The following is a 19,445-nucleotide window of genomic DNA, read 5'->3' as shown; positions in this document are numbered from 1 at the left end:
ATAACAGACTAGAGAATGTTTACTTACCTGTGCACGAGGAAGACATTCTACTGAAACACTAGAGATGCTGAAGAAACACCTTATGGTTCTGTTGAAGGTCTCTGACATTTTCTCAGTACAGGAAAAATATTTTGTTGCTAGGAAACGCTGATACTTCCACCCAGTTTTTTTGGTGTGTTGCCATATAGCAGTCAAAATAGCATATATGCACTGTTGGCTAATGTCTGTGACATCAAGGTTGAACAGCAATACTGTAGCGTAGCACTGACACCATTTTGTGAACTTGTAGTTTAGCAAATGTCTTTAGAAGCTGATTTTTCTAGAATTGTACCACTAGAATGCTCACATAACCCTTACAAACACCAGCAAGTCTCATTTTCTCTCCCTGCATCAATACACTGCCATCTTGTAACTTTTGAACAATATTTCTTTAGGTTGTGGTGGGTTTTATGGGCTGTGTGGCTGTGGTCTGGTGGATCACAGAGGGAAGACTGTTACAGTCTGATACACCTCTGAAGATGCCAGCCACAGATGCAGGCGAAACGTTAGTAACAAGATCCACCAGACCACGGCCACACAGCCCGGAAAACCCACCCCAACCAGTTGAATCCGGCCGTGAAAGCCTTTGACAGTATTTCTTTAATTTTTTTCATTCTGTACCCCACTGGGGTTCATATTTTTTAAACCTGGGGGGGTACTTTTTCATCCTTTATGGGTAAAGGAGACAGCTTCACTAATGGTTTTACACACTACTAATAGATGTTGCAGTAGCACAAGTGATAGTAGTAAGGATGACCCCTGGAAGTCTTAGCATTTGAAAAGGACCCTGCAGAATTCTACCTCTTGTTGGTGGCTCATAATTAGATTCAACTCCAGGCATTTTTTGTCTCCCTTTAACTCAATTGCTGCAACACAAAAGACTTACCAACCATTTAGGAGCCCATACAGCACTGGACAAATGGAATCCAAGCCAGACAAACAAACAAAATGCGTGTGTGTGTATGTTCAGACATCTTTGAATTTTATTTTCTTAAATTTTATAAAATACACCTTGTAAGGTAAGTCTCTGAAAACATGTTCTTTTATGCTTTGTTAAAAAGGTGAAATTCATAATCAGAATGATCAAAACACTTTTCAGCTTATTAACTATTTTGTCCTGTATTTCTTGGGGAGAGTGAGGGGGCTGGGAGGGCAATGGGGGCTGGTTATGTGTTAGTTAAATCAAAGTGAAATATGAAAAATGGATCACTTCACTTGCCCTGATCTTGACTGGCTTCTACTTGTCCCACCCCTTCCCACCCTGATCCTCCCCCTTCCCCTGCCCTGTGTATGTTGACAGCCTAATCAATTTGGTCTAGGCTGGCATTCCTGCTCAGCAGGACTATCTTGGCCTGCCTTCCGTCTCTCTAACATCCCTGCTCTCTGCCACTGTGATTTTGGTTTCCCCAGTAAATAAGCAGCAAGCCTCAGTCTTTCGACTTGTGGTTAAGCACTGCATGTCAGGGCTGGAATAAGGAAGTCTTAGTGGCCATGGACCATTTGCTTCCTCATGTTTTGGTTGTGTCACTTCCAGAGGTAGCCCGCTGGTTGGTTCTCTTTGCCCAGTGGCATAATGAAGTCCCAGTCCTATGCTAGTGGCTCCAGTTTTTTTTTTAAGTATTTTTGGCCTGCAAATTCTTATTTGGCACACCTTTAAGGGATCCGCCCCATGAGGTTCATTCCATGCAGTCTCTAACTCATTCAAATTGGCTGGAAATACAATTACCCAGAATGCTCTACACTCTTCTATTTGTTGATCTTTCTAATTTGACTGTACATTAACAATGGTAGAAGACTTCAAATAAGGTTTTCAAACAGGGTTTGCAGCAAGTTTCTGCAGCTCATTGAAGACAGCAAATAGCAACAAGAACCAAAAGAGCAAATATTAGATTCTGCAAAAGGTCGTCTGCGCATAGAACATATGGAAGCAAATGTCACTGGGAGAAAAGAGCACCATTGTGAAGGTTGGAGAAAGTTCAGTTCCACAGCTGGTTACAAAAGGAAAGGCATATAGCACAGATGTGCGGTCCAAAAGGGTTATCCCACATACAGCAAGGGAGCCTCTCGCATTACACACTCAAGTTACTGGTTATTACAGATGTCCTTAGGCTAATACCGACATCTGCCCAACTGGTTAGCAAAATGCCAGCACAGAGGAAGCAAGAAGAGCAGCCTGGCTCTTCTGTGTCAAAGTATGAAGGCAAGAGGCCCTCTTGGCTGTAGGGGCACCAAGCTCCTTAAATGTTTTCAGTAGGATTGACTGGGTTAAGGAAAGGAGGAATCTGTCAGCATTGGAGGGGGGCGGGGTCAGCGCTCTCTTCCTGTATCAGGAAGATCCTTGCTTTTAACCCCTTTGCCTGGGCAGTGGCAAGTAGGATCCTGTAAAGGTTTGTTTCATCCTCATGTCCTCTACTCCTTGTTCAGAGAGTGATGGAAGTTCCACCTTCTGCGGCATCAAGAAGAGTCTCTAGCAAGCTCCAAGCACTTCCTTCTCTCCCTCTGTCTGTCTCTCTCTGTCTCCCTCTTGGGATCACTTTGCCACCTTGACAGTTAACAAGCGTGATTTCATTCCTATGCTTTGTCGTTGGGAGCAGAAAACTTGGAGTAAATTTGCTGCACTTTTCCTTGCAAATCGAGGGCAAGACATCCCTTTTATTTTGCAGCACTCTCTTATTTTTGCTGTGAGGCCAAATTGCTTCAGATGTACGTGGAGAGAAAAGGGTGTGAAGAGCTCTGCTGCCTTGAGAGGGTGTCTCTTCTCGCTTGCCACACATCCAGGGTCAAATAGCATAGAGGATGAGGAGGGAAACTGGCGGAGTTAGAGTAGGAGGCTCGGCGTTGTGTGACTGCATCAGGTTAAAGCCTTGTCGTTAGGGGACGAGAGGCGTCCTGTAAATGCGATGTCAACTCCTTCATCGTTTAGAACTTTGTGCCTCGGCCCATGAGCCTCAGGACCGCAAAGTTGTAGGTGGTCGCAATGATGAAAGTGAGCTGGTGGAGAGGAAAGCAGCAAGGAGGAAATGAGATCAGAAGAGTAGCACATTTACACCCCAAAAGATAATAGAGTAGCCCTCCTGTGGGATCTGCTGCAGCCCTCCTGGTTCACTCCTGCAATGCCATTTGTGAGTTAAGGTCAACAGTTTGTGAGGAGGGACTCTCAGGGCTATGGCATGCCCAAAAGCCACTGAAGCCCAGGCTTTTTCCAGTGCAATATGAAACATCTTTGTCCAGAACAGAGGCGTATTTGCCTAGGGACATAGGGTACCCAATGTCCCTGGGGTGCCACCATTCTGGTCACGTGGGGAGCGCCAAAACATCCCCCCATACAGACTGAGCCATTAGATCTGGTGTAAAAATCATTGTTTGGTCATGGTGGGGAAGGGTAGCTGCCCATGGGCGGAGGGGGGGGGGAGCGCGAAACTCAGATTGTGTCCCCAGGCTCCATTTTCCCTAGATACACCTCTGGCCCAGACTTATTTGTAGTGGCCAAGACTGATACTGCCATTTTTTTTTAGTTAATCGGGCATTCATTGTAACATTCTTATCGTGCTGTGTTGTGGTTTCATTTTAAATGTTACTGAGTTATACCTTCTGTATAATACCCTGGATGAAAATTAATGCTGCTGTTCTGGTTATTAGTGTAGTTTGGGCATCATAAGTGGTAAATGGTGGGACTTCCCTGCCCTTAAATGGTGGGACTTCCCTGTCCTTAGCACTGCCCTGACCTCTCCTCCATATATTGTACCCTTTAGATCCACTTCCCACTCTCACTTTTCTCCCACGGGAGACTCTCATTGCCATCCACTCAACCAAGAAGTGTTGACTCAGTTCTGGGACACCCATTTGCAAATCAAGAATGACAAAGACTGTGTAGAGATGCTGTATTTTATAGGGCATGACACACTGGAATTTACTTTCCCTGATGTGAACAGATGTTAATAATATCAACCTGTCAGCATTCCTAGCTCAACGGCATTGTTTGGTGGCTGTCTTACGTTGTCTGAGTGTATTGTTGTATATTATGTACACCGTCTTGAGTCCCAGTGAGACAGGCAGACTAAGTAAATAAGATAAAGTGAACAGCTGTTAAAGGACCAACTTACCAGCGCCACCAGTGTGATGGCAGCCCCAACAAATGCTGCAATGAACAGATGGAAAGTCATCTGGAACTGTAAGGAAATGACAACAGCAGATATCAGTTCTGGCTGCTTCTCAATAGACATGCAGTGCGGAGCCAGTGGCCCATGGAGTCAGTGGCCAAATGGCATGCTACTACACCCTCTGGCTGGCAGAGGAGGAAAGGGGCAAGAGTTGCAGCTACATCACTTCCAGTCAACTTTGTTTTCCTTCTGCTCCACAGGTATGAAAGGGCCCCGAGGCCTGAGCCATCCAGTGTGGAATGCTGTGATTATGTCCCCTGTACTTTCTGCCAACCAGCAACTAGCATATCGCTCAGTGATGAACGAATTAGGCAATAACAAATGGCCAGAGAAGAACTAACAAAATGTGCTCAAGGGGAAAAAATCCTCTGGGAGGCAATAGAGTGTGTCTCATGGGTGTGTGCTTCATCTGTAGGAAGTTACATGTTTCCTGACATTTAAAAGGAGTATATAATGGGCAGCCCCTGCCAGCTAGATACTACTAAGCTTGATGGGCTGCTTCAGTATTCAGCTGCTTCATATAATGTTTCGTTCAAAAATGAAGACCCTCTGGAGGTGCTATGGCCTCTAGCATACTTCCTTCATGGGTTTAATTCTGGGCAGTTTCAGGTTTTCCTTTTACATTCTTTTTCTCCTTTTGCTGGGAACTCACCTCGGCTGTCTTGCAGATGGAAAGAAGGCTTTGCCCACACACTCTTCCTGGAGAAGCATTCCAGGGGAGGACACCTGCGTGAAAACAAGACACCCAGAGTGAGCTGATGTCAGATTAGGTTGCTTCAGAAGAAGCAGAGGAAGAGGATTTCTGCAAGTTTTTTGTTGGTGTAGGAGTGGCAAAAAGACCTGTCTAAGAAAAACGCTTGGTTTATTCCATGAGAGAATGCTTTGTTTTATGTACACTACTGGTGTCCATCTTCTGGGCATGAGGAAAAGAGGATCAGATTCTCAGGCTGGGCTGCAGGGCCCTGCAAAAATTGCTGGCTGTCGTCTCATAGGAAATAGTGCATCCCTTCACTTCAAAAACCCCTTTCCACCAAGGACTTGCACTTAGAGAAGAGGACCTATGGGTTCCCCAATGAACCCATTGTGCAGTGGTCTCCCACTGGAAAATGCTGATCCTGTCAAGGCAAAGATGCATATCACTCACCATACATCCTGGCATCAGTGCATAGGTTGCCGATACTGGCTGATGTCTTGGTGGGATTTGCAATGGAGTTGCATGTTGTCCAAGTGCTGAAGTAGATGTAGACAGGGACTGCGGAGCAGGCCAGGACCAGGAGCCAGAGGATGGCCAAGACATAGGTTATGCCCACAAACTGAAACAGTCAAGATCAGCAACAACAGTTAGTGGGCAGTTAGGAGTCTCGGAGACAAGAGCATGAGACGGGAGATCTGCATCCTGAAATGACCTGGGAAAACCTCTTCCGACTGGAGAGGGAAAGGGCACCTCTAGCCAATTGGGCTGCAGAGGGGCTAAGCATCTCTGCCCATGCACCCATGCAGACATATACATACAGTTGTGTGAATATACACAACTGTGGTCTTTCTGCACAATTGATTCCCTGTGAAATGTTTATTTGTTGTGTGCAGTTTGCACATCTTCCCTCAAGGGGGTGCATAGCTGTAATGGGATACACACGCCGTATGCCCCAGTACTCAAAACACAATAGTTTTTTGTGTTGTCGAAGGTTTTCACTGCCGGATTCAACTGGTTGTTGTGGGCTTTCCGGGCTGTGTGGCTGTGGTGTGGTAGATCTGGTTCCTAATGTTTTTCCTGCATCTGTGGCTGGCATCTTCAGAGTGTGTAACAAACTTCTCTCTGCGATACACCTCTGAAGATGTCAGCCACAGATGCAGACGAAACGTTAGGAACAAGATCTACCAGACCATGACCACACAGCCCAGAAAACCCACAACAACCAACAATAGTGTTTATCTGGGGAAATTGCAAGGAGCTGGACAGCTGCTGATTGCAAAGGTAATAGTTTTGTAATTGCTATGTGGGATGTGACTGTGGAAACCCACCTCGGCCAAGATGTGAGCTCAATCCATTATGTAATAAGGGCAGCATAAAATCGTTGGTAATAGTGTATGCATACTCACCCCTTCTTGTTGTCTAGGCTAGACAGACTAATCCTGGGCTATTCATCCTTTGGAGACCAAATCCTCCAGTGTAAGAATGCTCACCCAGCCACATTCTTTTTAAAAGCAGCACACCTCCAGCAAGGTTGCCTCTTTTGGGGAAATGACCATGTTTCCCTTCTAAAAGAGGATGTGAGCTGTCCTTTTCCTATGCTAAAGCGCCCATCTCTCCACACTTCTTTGAAAGGTCAAGATCAGCTGCCTCAGCCACTGCAAAGGTTATCATTTTATATCTTACGGGTTGCTATATTGCGCAAAAGTGAAAACGTCTTTGTGTGTGTCACATTTATTGTGCAGAAAGACCCCCAAAGATGCAAACAACGTTTGTGAACGAGTCAGATGGCCCAGGAGAGGAGCACTCTTCTTTTCTTTTTGCTGTCAAGTCACAGCTGAGTTATGGCGACCCCAGAGGGTTTTCAAGGCAAGAGGCCTTTGGAGATGGTTTGCTACTACATGCCTCCACATCACGCCCCTAGTATTCCTTGGAGGTCTCCCATCCAAATGCTAGCCGGGGTCAGAGTCGAGAGTGTATGACTGGCCCAAGCTCACACAACAAGCGTACGTGTCATGTGGGGATTCGAGGTCCTAGTCTGACACCCTCGCCAGTACATCATGCTGGCTCTCCAGCACTCAATTACACACGTGTATAACTGAGGAATTCTTTCTGTGCCCCGCTGGATTGCACTTCTGTGGTGGGCTTCCCAGGACTTGCTTTCACCTCAAAAATTTGTATAATTGTGATATCTGTGTCTTGGGAGTGATTTGTGTGTTTGTGTGTGGTTTAGTTGCATGATGAATTGTGTGCTCCTGGCACTGAACATCTGACCCAAGAGGTGCATTGATAAAACCGGTCTTAAGAGAAAATAACACTAGTTCTGCTCGGCTCCCCTGGTCTGAACCAATCTTGGTTCATAAGCTGTGAGGTCTTGTTCTAATTAAAATGGGCATTCCTGAAGCAACTCTACTCCCTAAGTGACAGGCAGTCCAGCTACTTTGAATGCCTGCTGCAAAACTGAGCCTTTGAACGAGCAGCTCTAATGCAGAGGTGTCAAGAATGCTACTCTTACTCCTTGTTTAGAAAGGCTTGCACTAACTCTCTGTCAGTCAGGTGGACATGAAGTCCAATCCCTCTTCCTGGTACAACCACAAATGGAGTTTTCACTGTTGCTCTTTTTGTTTGTGGTGAAAACAGAGCTTGATATTCTTTATGGAGCAGGGCAGCAGTGGAGAGTTCAAGAACTTGTACATTTCATAGCTTAGATTTGGAGAATTGCCAAACATACCTCACCTGTGCACATGTTCAAGAAGGACAGTTGATGGTGAGGCAGTGGCTCAGAAATGCCCATTTTAAGAATGTGGGCAGCCAAATGCCCAGCCAATCAGTTGTGAACTGTAGTCCCTTTTCCCACCTACTTTTGGTTGAGCTAATTGCCCATGCTGAACAGCCGTGAAGCTGGAATTTTATTATAGATAGTTCAAGCGCTGCATGTGACTTTGATAAAAAGACTGGCAACAATCTTTTTTTTTAAAAAAAAAAGCGCTTAGAGGCTGACATTTCAGGAAATTCAGGACTCCTTAGTAGCCCTAGCTCCAGACTATTCGACTAATGGGAGGACTTGTTGCAATGAATATGGTCCATATGCTGTCCTGGTCCATGGGAACATTTGGGCACAGTTCCCTCTTCCTTTTAAATATTGCAATTACAAAGCAAGTTGAGATGCTTCAAAGCAATGGCGGAAGGGAGGAGGCTGGCAGGTAAAACATGGAAGAAAATGATGGAGCAGGTAGAATAGGAGAGAAGTGAACAAATTAGCATTGGGAAAGGATAAAAGTAAAGGTGACAATTGGGGAGAGTCTATATAGTGATGACAAGGGATGCATTTGATCCTGGAGTAGCAGAGGGGAGCGAAGGAAGGGGGCGAGCAGTCCTGGTGCAGTTTTCTTTCTAAGATGCCGTCAGTTCAGTGCAGCTGCTCCCTCCAGTGCCTGGTGCCTCTGCCACACCAGTCACTGTCATCTCATGCCCATCAGTCAATGGCCATGCCACTCAAGTGGCTCAAAAGATAAGCAAACTCTGCATAAGATCACCTTGTCAGGATGTCCTAGCCATTTTCCCAAACAGTGACACACCAGCTCCAAAGAGTGAGCTTGACGGTGTCCTCTGGGACCCCTCCCCTTGTGGCCCCCTGTTACCGTAGCGCTGAGGCCCTTGCCACAGATGGTGGTCTTGTAGTCGCCAAAGATCTGCCTGACAGCGCCGGTGGTGTAAAAGCCTTCGGCCAGCAGGAGGGCTCCAAAGAGGAAAAAGAAAGCGGCAACCCCATAAATAGCATATTGGAAGTCATGGATTCTGCAGAGAGATAAAAGAAGGGAGGAAGGTTTTTTTTTAAAAAAAAAAACATCAATTCTGGTTCTAATATTTGACTGATGAAAAACTCTTTAGACTCTGAGTGAAGTGAAACCAGACTCGGTTGCAGCACAGCCTGTTATTAGCTCAGCCATCAAAAGAGTTTAGGGGAGTTCTGAGGATGGTCCTAGACCATGGAAGAGGGAGGGAAAAAAGGAGGATAGTGTAACCTGGATTCCCAAAGGAGGCCCACTTTGTGATGAGAAGCCATCTAGGCTTGAGCATGGGTAAAACGATGGCCTTGTAAAGCAGAGACTGTAAAGACACATTCTGCCTGGCAGAAAGAACTGGTTTGAGTCCTCCATGCCTATCACACTATTAAAGATCCAACAGAAAACACACCTGAGCAATAAATATATGATGAAGGAGCATAACAATCTCAGCATGTCCTCACAAGGACTAATTCAGCAACTCTGCAGAGTTCAGGAACCAGCAACTGCTTGTAAGTGGGCCAGGGACACCCAGAATCAGCTACTAGATTATATAGGCAAACTAGGTTGTTTCCTAAGGTGCTAGGCTTTAAGGAACTGATTTTCCCTCTATTTATACAAGATATCTCTCATAAATGAAAGGTTGTAGGGTGCCAAAGGCCCGTGGGCTAGCCATCCCTCAGACTACCAGTGGGGTGACTTAGCAATGTACATATATGTTTCAGAACAATCCCCTGAAACATCTGTGACCATTTTGGAGTGTCTCACCAAGGACTGTTGAGTACCTGGTCTTCAAATGGGACTGGCCATGTAGGTTTTCCAAATGGGACTCCCTTAGCATAATTACACCAAGGCATTCAGTTTGGGTTGAACTAAGATTGCAGGGGCTTAAATGGTGTTACAAGTCAGGTGGGAAACAGTAGGGCTTAGTGTTGTTTCTTCAGCCTAGAAGTAGCGTTGGCCAGAATGGGATATAGGAATGTCAGTCATGGAGAGGATACTTACACATCGACCAGAAACTCATAATCCTGATAGTTTTTGGAGAAGTAGGTCTCGATCAGGTGCTCTGTGCCAGTAAGGGCCTCATGCCCACAGCCACAAAAGAGTGCTACCCCCAAGAAACACAACCCAGTGGCAACCAGCGAGGCAAAAGGTGCCCCAATAAGACATCTCGCACAGCAATCTAACAAACCTGTGGGAAGAAAAGAGAGATCCCATCAGCATCCCAGAACTCACAGACTATCACGTATGAGAGAGAACAGTTTTGGGGGAGAGGAAATGTATGTGGTGGTAGCAGTCAAAAGAAAGCATATTAATACAGGAATGAGACAGAAGGGAGAAAGGGAAATGTCCCATGGCATGGTAGTCCACTTATAATAAACCTGTATTTCAGAAGAACCTAAATACAAATCTCTCAGGTAAGAACTCAACAGGAGCTTCACTCTCTAAAGGAAAGCTGCCAGCTCCTGCAGCAAACGAGAAGCACAAACTGAAGTGGAAAGGGTGAGACGCCCTTCGTGATCTTTCTTTTCACTTGAAGACAGAAGACCCACCTAAACTTCACTTAAGGCTAGCTGGGAACCCCTTTAAAGCTTTCTTAATCACAGTTTGGAGGAGGTATTTGGTCTTGGGGTTTTGTTACAGGCACATCACTATGCTTGCAAACTTTTGGATCTTTTAAAGCCTCATGGTTTTCAAGCCAATCTCATGATTTAAGGATCCAAGATCAATAGGACCAGTTGGGCAGGGTTCCAGAAGGAATTTAGAATTGGGAGTGACCTCCAGAGCTGCTGTGGCTGAGTCTCAGACCACACCTATCCTATGTGGTACTAAAAGTTTAAGGAGGTAGGAAAAGTTGAGGAAGGCAGTGAAAGTTGAACCAGGCTATACAAATATTCCTGGATGAGGATAATGCTGACACATGATGCAGACAAAAGAAAGCCCAGTTGGTTGGTCATTCAGAGACCTTTTTTTTGCCCATGAGTGTATTGCTTGCTTTCTGATCAATAAGGCAAATACAAGATACTTTGTTAGCACTTCAACAAAGCTGCTTTGGTGTTAGAGAAGTTCAATCTCAAGGCAGAGCTTTGTGCTGCTGCAGACCCCTGAAATTGCACCACAGGTCCCCTTGTGTGGATCAGCACTGTGGCATCCCAAAAACTTGAGTCCCAGCTTGTATCCACCTGGGTTAGCACCACACTCTGTCTCTGTTGCATTTGGGGATATGGATATGCCCACTGGTGGACTTTGGGGGAAGCAAGCAGAAAAGGCTTAAGAATTAATCTTGACTGACAGCAGCAAAGAGCCAAGCTAAACTAAGCGAAGCCATCCCAACCAATTGTCAAGGAGTCAAAAAATAACAGCTCAGTCCTGCCCTCTGGGATTTCAACAACTGTTGGATGAGGCATCCCTTTAGGAGCTCTGCCTAAAAGATGCTCTTCACAAGGGAGCCACTTAGCATGTCAGGACATGGGAAATTGAACCTGCCTGAGCTCTCAGCTGGGAAGGGCTGAGCTCCCTCCAAAGTACATTTTGCAAGGGGAATTGGGCAGTGCAGATGAGGAGACACAGCTGTCCTGCCCTGTCCAGACCCTACAGTGTGAGGAATAGCTTTTGGCTCTAGGTTTTCAAAGGTTGGGATGGAGATAAGGGCTACCTGGAAAACTCGGTTCTGGAACTGGATCCAGGTTTGGATTCTGAGGACCCGTAGTTTGTGGAGGTGTTTGGCTCTGGGGTTTTGGCTCAGGCACATCACTAACATTATCTATATTATAAAAAATACAACAGTAAACCTAAGAATGCTCAACATAGTGTGGAAAACCCACGCTCCCTCCTCCCACTAGCTCTGGGGACAGGAGTCCCTGGAGTCCCCAAGGATCTATGGCCCTCTCCCCCCATTCCTCACTGCCTCTGAGAGGTGCTGGGGTTCAGTCCAAGCCACATAGCAATGCTTCCTTCCCATGGCTCTTCTCTTTCTCTCTCCCTCCCTCCCTCCCTCTTTGTCCCCAGAGTGTTTTTCTCGCCCCCTGAAGAATGAGCCCATCAGAAACTGATGGGACCAAGGGCCAAGGTCACCGCTTGTACTGATCTCTTGGTGGCACAAAGGACAAGAGGGGGCTTGTTCTTCCTCACCAGGCTTGGATAAGCTCATCAGTATTCTCTCTGCTCTGGGGAGGGCTGGACCAGGGGCAAGAGGAGACAAACAGAGAACAATGGGAGGCCTATTCCCTCAGCCTTCTTTAGGAGCAGCCCCCTCCAAAGCACTGTGTGGAGCTAGCCACCACAAGGCCAGCACTTTCCATGTATGGCATCTGTTCGGGCTTCGGAGTGGCTTGAAGGAGGCGATGGGCACAAAGTGGGTGGTCAAAGGCTTGCAGTTAGCTTTTTGGTCGCCCTTGTTCTGGGCTGGCAGCCAAGGTGGCCCCAAGGGACCTCCCCACTTTTCTCCAGTCAGTTTGGAGTAACTTCATTGGGCTCTCTTACCATCAGCACTGCGAGAGCCATCCTCAATGCACAATGCACACTGTGACCTAAACAGTTATTCTCCTTCTAAAGTCAGCTTATACCTTCCTCTCATCTGATTTCTTCCAAAGTCCACCATGCAAAGCTTCTTTGGTGTGCTTTCACCCAATTTGTCTCCCAGGTTCTCATCATACTCCCCGTACAGCCTCTACCAGGTTGCGCGTCAGTTTCTAGGTCTGCGCTTCCCAGCAACGACTGCCCTGCTTCTCATGAGATCTTAACACATATCTAAAGATCACATTATCCACAGCAGACAAATCGCTGGACTATTTCACCAAGAATACTGTTGTGACTTGACTTTAGAAACCACTTTCAAACTACTTTAGACAAGTGTGTAGTAGTAGCAAACCAAATTGTCTGCTGTTTAAAGACCTGTTTCACCCCAAACCTCAAACAATCAGAGGTCGAAAAGAAGGGTTCAGTGGTTGTGAAAACTGAACAACTTTGACAGTGGTTGGCAGAATGGCCTTTCATTTCAACCCATTTATTTGATGGGTATGTCACAGATCTGTGTCCAGGGTGGGAACCGTGGTTGCATTACCCCATCTAGAACACTGCTGTGTCTCACCAAAAAATACCCCCCAAAACCCTCCTTGTAATTTAAAGCAATTTTTAGACTGTAACCCAATTCACACAGACTTTTGGATTTGCCAACAGGGTTATAGAAGTTTCTAGATGAGCTGAACCTGCCTGATTTTTCATTCATTTCTTTTCTGGCCTTTCTAGAAATGTGGCAACATTCCCTGGCAAAGATGACCGTCTACTGCTTTGATAAGTTATTCTGTCTCTTCCCTTTCATTTCCTTCATCCTTTTTTCTTCAGCCTGAACATGCACTGTTCCTCCAGTTTCTCCAAATGCAACCTGTCCCTGGGGTCTATATCACCTTGCAGATTTCTCAGAAACCCTGTCTTGTATTCTGGTACCCAAAACTGAACTCTGAATGCCCAAACAGTCTTGTCAGGCTGAACAGGTTGTATTCCTAGTACCCTTAAAGTGTTTTCAGATAATAGGTTGGTAACAGAATGACATTTCCATGAAGCATCCTCACAGCGTCATGGACATCTTTAACAAGCGACCAGTCCGTCGCTCCATTTAAGCCATTAAGGGAGATGATGAATGGCGCAGCTTCTACCTGGCAGGTGCTTGATCAAACCATTTCCAGTTCAGTGTTGAAGCTAGAGAACTGCACCTGGATGCTCTTGTAATCCACACTGTCTGTATTTTGCTGGCCTGATTCTGCACATGAACAAGGCAAGGGCTTGGACCCTCACCCGTCAAGCATGCCTTGGTAACCCCACCTTAGACCCTGGCACAGATGGCACCATGTTGCAGTTGTTCTCAGAACAGAAGGACAAAGTTATCTCTTTTTTTGGTCCATTTGGCACAAATTCTTGGCTTTCCTCATTTACTTGCTGGCTGCCAGGGCTCTGGGATGCAGCTCAAAGCTGCAGGCCCCGTAAGCACAGAGCTGGAATCTGGGGGTTCAGAAGAAGAGGGAGGAGATTGGAAGGAGGAGGTGAGAGAAAGAGTCCCTTGTCTGAACACAATCCGCAGCTTTGTGTTCAGAGGCAGAACAATGGACACGAGACAAGAGGATGAGCCTCCGAGCCTGGCTCCCTGCCTCCCTGGCCCTCCTACCCCGGCCCTGCTGGCTCAGGCTTCCCCCACAGAAACAGAGCTCCCGTTGATGAGGTGTGTGGGAGCCAAGGGTAACCCTGGCTGGTACAAGATGGGGCAGGGGAGCAGGCCCTTTGGAAGACGATGGGACTAAGATTCCATTTCAGGATCCCTTTCCTTTTTCCTGCCATGTCAATGTCCTTTTATCTCCATCTTTAAAAAAAAAAGATCTATACTTGTCAACTGAATTTAATGCAGCAGGATTAAAAGGATAAATGTATGTCCTGGAGACTAAAAGACAAAACCATAGCAAGAACAACAAAAACAGATATTGTTGGAGCCAGAAGGAAAATACAGCTTCTTCTGCACATTCAGTCCTTCCATTTTTATTCAGGTTTGGACTTCAAGTGTGTGGGATTCGAAGAATAAAATAGTGAGCAATGCTGCCTATCAGGAACTTACGCTGAGCTAGTAAATATTCCTGGCCAGTACTGGGTGGGCTGGGGGCTTCATCTCCGCTCCCCCCATCCAGGCTTCTGGCCAAGCTCTTGGTCTGCCTGGGGATATGTGGGGTGAGGCGAGGAAGAGGAGAAAAGGACTACATTCATTATAGGTGGATTAAAGTTGTAGGCCATACAGGACAATCAGAATAGAACCCTGTATTGGAATCTAGTAAATGTAGCCTAAAATATAACCCTTGAAAACCCAAATGACTCCTGGCTCTTGGGACGACCTTTTCACTGATCACTGCTTTAAAATGAAAAGGATCTGAAAATCTTAAAATATTAAATGACATCACTGTCTATCTGTCAAGGCCTATAAAGCCCATCCCAGAACAATTTCTGCTCCCAGTTAAAAATGGGCTGAAGAGGGAAACACTTGGAGGACTTCTTTGCCAGGAAATGACTGGAGTACAGGAGGAAGAGAGGTCTGTGAGAACACAAAAAACATCATCTTTCCCCTGAAAACTCTGTTTGGGCATCCAGTTTCAACCCCTTTAACCGACCTCAAACTGCAGGAAGGTGAGCCCTTGAACACAAACAAAATCCCTGAGCCTCCTGGAGTTTATAGTAGGCCAGAATCTAGAAAGGAGAGACAGAAATCTCTGTCAACCAGGCCAGAAAAGGTGCCTCAAAGGAAACAGAAACCTCCTTGTGGCAGATGAGGATTTTTAGAACCAGGATCCACTGGCATTTGTGGATCTCAGTATCATACAGGAAGACTTGTCTGCTTGGTCTCAAGACATACTGCATTAGAAGCTGGTATTCACCAGAAAGCGCAGGAGAGCTCCCAAAGGCACCTGGTGGGCCACTGCAAGTAGCAGAGAGCTGGACTAGATGGACTTTGGTCTGATCCAGCTGGCTTGTTCTTATGTCCTTATGTCCTTATGAGAGTTCAGAAAGAGCTTGGTCAATCATGAGGGGAGACGGAGGAGTATAGCGAAGCCCATGAATATAATTGAACCCAAACCTTTCTGTCTCCAGCTGCTTCAAGCCATCATTTGGGGCTACTGTTGACTTTCTGTTTGTGGGGATAGGGCTGAGTAAAGATTTCACTTCAGGGAAGCTGCATCTGTCCTTTGCTAATATAACAAAAGATAGATTTAAAGTCAAGTTTAAAACGGGATTACTTCAGAACCACTACCATGGCTGTGCCAGTCTCAGACATGAATGACCACCAGTCAATGACTGGGAGGATCCCAAATCGGGTAATTAGATCTTGAACTCCACAAAGATTTCTTGGACTGCCATGGGACCCATGTAAATGAAATCAAGCTTCAGGAATTCTAAAGGGTACTGGATAGTTTGCTGAATGTTTCAAGGTAATCCCTGGACTTTGGATGGGATGACAGGATAGCAAGACTGTCCATCAAGTGATCTCTGCCTGGTCAATGTTAAATAATACCCTTAGTCCACTGAACAGATGGGGTGGAAAGAATTTTCAGCTCCAACTGCATCCCCCCCCCCCCCAATAATGTACCAACATGGGCTCTCTGTGGAGTAGCAGAAGGTAGAAGTCCTGGATACTGATTGGATACTGATATTAACCTTGGGGCTGCAGAGCTAAGGAATCATCTCCCCCTCCCCTCTCTCTCTCATGGCTTAATGTAATAGTTTTTAAAAGGATATTTTAGTGGACATGAGATGCCATCCAGTGTGGTATTTTGAGTGGCCTCCTGTACCAGGAGAGATTTAAGTTCGCTATGCCAGACATACAATTGCCCCACCCCCACTCCATCTTATGTATATCTGGCTCACGCTACAGGTTCTTCCAAGCCCCCAGGATCTGAGCATCCTCCCAGAGTGAAGCTCCACGTCTCGTTACCAAGGAAACACTTATCATTCTCAGACTCAGACCAAGCTTTGGACCAGTGGGAAACAGGAGGTGACTGGAGGCTTGGAAATCAAGGGGACTTTCATTAGAGATGTTGGGAGAGGAGGCTGTTAAGAGAATGGAAATACTTACTTTCTATTGTCTACCACCCACGCCCAATTAATTCCCTGAACTGTTTGCCAGCCAGCGCTTCAGAACCAGTCAGATTTCTGAGATCTACAAAAAGAATGCCTCCCTCCACAAGAAAGGAGATAGCAGGGCTCACAAGAATTTTACCTCCGTTTTGCCTCCAGTTATGTGGGGTGGGAGGTGGGGGGAAAAGTCAGGAGACAAAGCACTGAGTCAGGGGTCCTGCAGGCTCCCTCCCTCTGGAAATTCTGGTTGCATCTCACAGGAAGGAAACTTGCTCCCCTGTCTGAATCTTGCCCGGCCTCTGGCTCTTGAGCTTGCAGGAACCATCCTTATTGCCTGGAGTTGGTGGCTGCTAGTGCAGCTAATCAACCAGAAAGGGTTGCAGACCTCCCATCTGCATCTGTAGCAGCTACTTCTTGAATCAGATTAACCTCAAACCCTAGCAGATTTCCCATGACAATATCAGCACTGCCATGGCAGGTGAGAGTTGGGTAATAAGTCAAATTAATAATAATAGTCATAATAACGAATAAAACTCTTGATGCAAGATCAGAAATTTCACCCTGCACATGGAGTTGGCTGGCAATCAATAGGGAGTCAATGTGAATAACATTTCTAATTTATTGTTCACAGGTTGTGTTGGATGTGAATGAAGCCAAGATCAAGAGTTCAACTTCTTGTCCCAACTTTCATCTGCAGCACAAGCCGAATGAGAAGTCAGGTGGTCTCTCCCTTCTTTGCATTAAGCACTAGGAAAGGTGGCATCCCATCTGATAAGCATAAGCATTGTCATTGTGCACGCAGCGCCCCTGCAGGTTCATGGTCAAAAGCAAGGTGTGTGAATGCTGGGAAACTGGGAGTGACTGGGTGGATCTTGGTCTGGTAGATAAACTCTCTCCATGTGGTACATAAGATTGACTTGCTGAGAACTTTGAGCAACAACACAGCAAGTGGCTCAGTCACTGGTGTTGTCATTCCACAAAGCTCATGTGATAAAAGTTGTTTTCATATTGTTATTGCTCATGTGCACTGCTGAACTATCATGCTTTATGAGCCGTGCCTCCTCCTGAATTTGGCAACCTGGCACTACTGTGTCTCTGCTTTTCTGAGCACTTGCTCATGTGGTGCCAACTCCAGACTGAAGAAGTGAATAAGTCAAATCTCTGGCATGCCACAGCTGCTGTCATTGAGATAGTAGTATCATCGATGAGCTGGTAGCATAAACCTCTCTCTCTTGCGTGCTCTCTCTCACTCTCTGTGTTTTGCTTCACCTGATACCTTCTTTGTTTGGGACATGTTCCAACTCTGCCCGTTCAGATGCACTGACGGACACAGAAATCCCAACTTGTGGGGCTTCACTGGATCTGAATAAGAGGCTTCCCTTCAGTTCTACAAGACAACCCCAGGGGTCTCCCAGAGGTGGCAGAAATGACAGAATCAAGGAGGAGGGAGGAAGAATGGGAGACTTGGTGGCTCTTCTTGTATGTCTAGTTTAGATAGTCACAGAATGATGCTGGAAGGATCTGATTGGTTGTCGTTGGTGGAAACACACTCTCCTGTCCTCCTACCAAGCCTCTTGAATCTGCCCAAAGCGGGCAGCTTCTTTGAGGATCTAGCTCTTTAGAAAAGGTAACTTGTCCAGTGTTTAAACTAAAGCTGCTGTCCAACACATTAGTCCTAGCTAGTTATAATGAATAACACTTCTCCCTCCCTGCACAAACACACCTGTCTTTCTTTCCTGAATCACAGTCACAATAAATGAAATGAAATATCAAGTCCTTCTAGAAGGGTATTGTTACTGCTTCAGAAGAAGAGAATTTGAACTTACACCCTGCTTTTCTCATCTGTAAGGAGCCTCAAAGAGGCTTACAAACTCCTTCTCTTCCTCTCCATATGACATTTCCATGTGCATACTATAAAAGTTTATTATTAATAACAATACCCACACAAGCATAGAATAATAATAACAATATCTACGTGACTGTTCTGAATTTAACCAAACTAATCGCTGAAGACTAAACAACTTACACATTGTAGCACTTTGTATGAACACTACTGTTGTACGAACACTTTGAATGAACACTACTACTATTTTGACAGAGCTAATTCGTAAAAAGACCTCCTCACCATCAACTCCATGTTTCTTACTGCATACTTTTCAATAAAAGTTATTTTAGAAGGAAAACAAACTCTCTCAGATCCTGAGATCAAATAGCCAGAAATCTCATCTCTTTGTTTCTCCCTTCAGCTTGTCCTGTTAGTGGATAGATTCCAGTTAGCCCAATTCAGAGTTGAAGCAGAAAATTCTGCATCCTTGGTTATTCTTCAGCAGTAAACTTTCATTAAGCCAACTAACTACAACCGACTTCCAGAGAATTAATTCACACAGTCACGGGAGAGCATCAGCAACAGCGATATTTAGTGGAGGGCCTGAATGCCTGATCCCACCTGCCACAGAGACCTGCAGTTGTTTGGATTTCTTCCACAAATACCTCCAACCACTTGGTCCTTTTAGTCAAAGATCCTACTGTAAGGGCAAAATGGTAATAAATGGGACATTCAGAGAATTAATCAGGGATTTGACCCAGAATTCTTCTCCGTGCAACCACATGCCTTTCGCATTAGCACCGTTAAATGAAATTGTTGGCAAAGTTTCCTTTGCTTTGTAAACTCACCCATTGCTTTGGGATGTCAGGCAACAACCACTGGCTATTTTCCTTCCTTCCACTAGAACAATCCTTTGCCGCTGTCTCTGTGCCTCCCTCTGCTTCCCCCTGGATCACTCTCTCTCTCTTACCCCGTCCTCAGCAAAGAAAAGGGCTTTGGGTGGACAGCCAGCCCCCTTAAAGGGACAGCCCCCCCTGGCTCCTGCTCCTCCTCCTCACACTATCCCGTCCCTCTTAACCCTCATTTGGACTCATGCCTCTTGTGTCTGTCCTTTGTGTTGCTGTGATTCTTTGTTTTTGCTTACTAGTGTCTTTTCTTCAAAACTTCTGCGGGGCAAGGAGCTGCTGAGGACTTTGCTAAAAATGAAGGAATGGGAAGCAGTTAGAATGATTCTGAAGTGGCATTCAAGGTCAGGAAGGAATTGGCTGGTGGATATTTTGCAGGAGGCAGCAGGGCTCATTTAGACAAGGCAGTTATTCAGGCCTGCCTTGTGTGTC

General features: G+C 45.9%; 1 protein-coding gene across 2 annotated transcripts; it reads right to left on the bottom strand.

The window, feature by feature from the left end:
- Positions 1 to 994: 994 nt before the first annotated feature.
- PLP1 (proteolipid protein 1) lies at positions 995 to 19,107 on the bottom strand. Of its 2 annotated transcripts, none has more exons than XM_048513703.1 (7): positions 18,957 to 19,107; positions 9,681 to 9,867; positions 8,427 to 8,688; positions 5,344 to 5,512; positions 4,852 to 4,925; positions 4,143 to 4,208; positions 995 to 3,030 (listed from the first exon to the last, which is right to left on the bottom strand). In XM_048513703.1, the coding sequence occupies exons 1-7, from the start codon at positions 18,958 to 18,960 to the stop codon at positions 2,959 to 2,961; spliced, it is 834 nt and encodes a 277-aa protein (XP_048369660.1). In that variant the 5' UTR covers positions 18,961 to 19,107; the 3' UTR covers positions 995 to 2,958. The 2 variants fall into 2 exon arrangements, with proteins under 2 accessions (XP_048369660.1, XP_048369661.1); XM_048513704.1 differs by having other exon boundaries at positions 8,532 to 8,688.
- Positions 19,108 to 19,445: the final 338 nt, after the last annotated feature.

Source organism: Sphaerodactylus townsendi, linkage group LG13 (genome assembly GCF_021028975.2).
Source record: "Sphaerodactylus townsendi isolate TG3544 linkage group LG13, MPM_Stown_v2.3, whole genome shotgun sequence".
NCBI lineage: Eukaryota > Metazoa > Chordata > Lepidosauria > Squamata > Sphaerodactylidae > Sphaerodactylus > Sphaerodactylus townsendi.
Note: the sequence above shows the minus strand (reverse complement) of the source record. Positions and strands in the feature narration are given on the sequence as shown.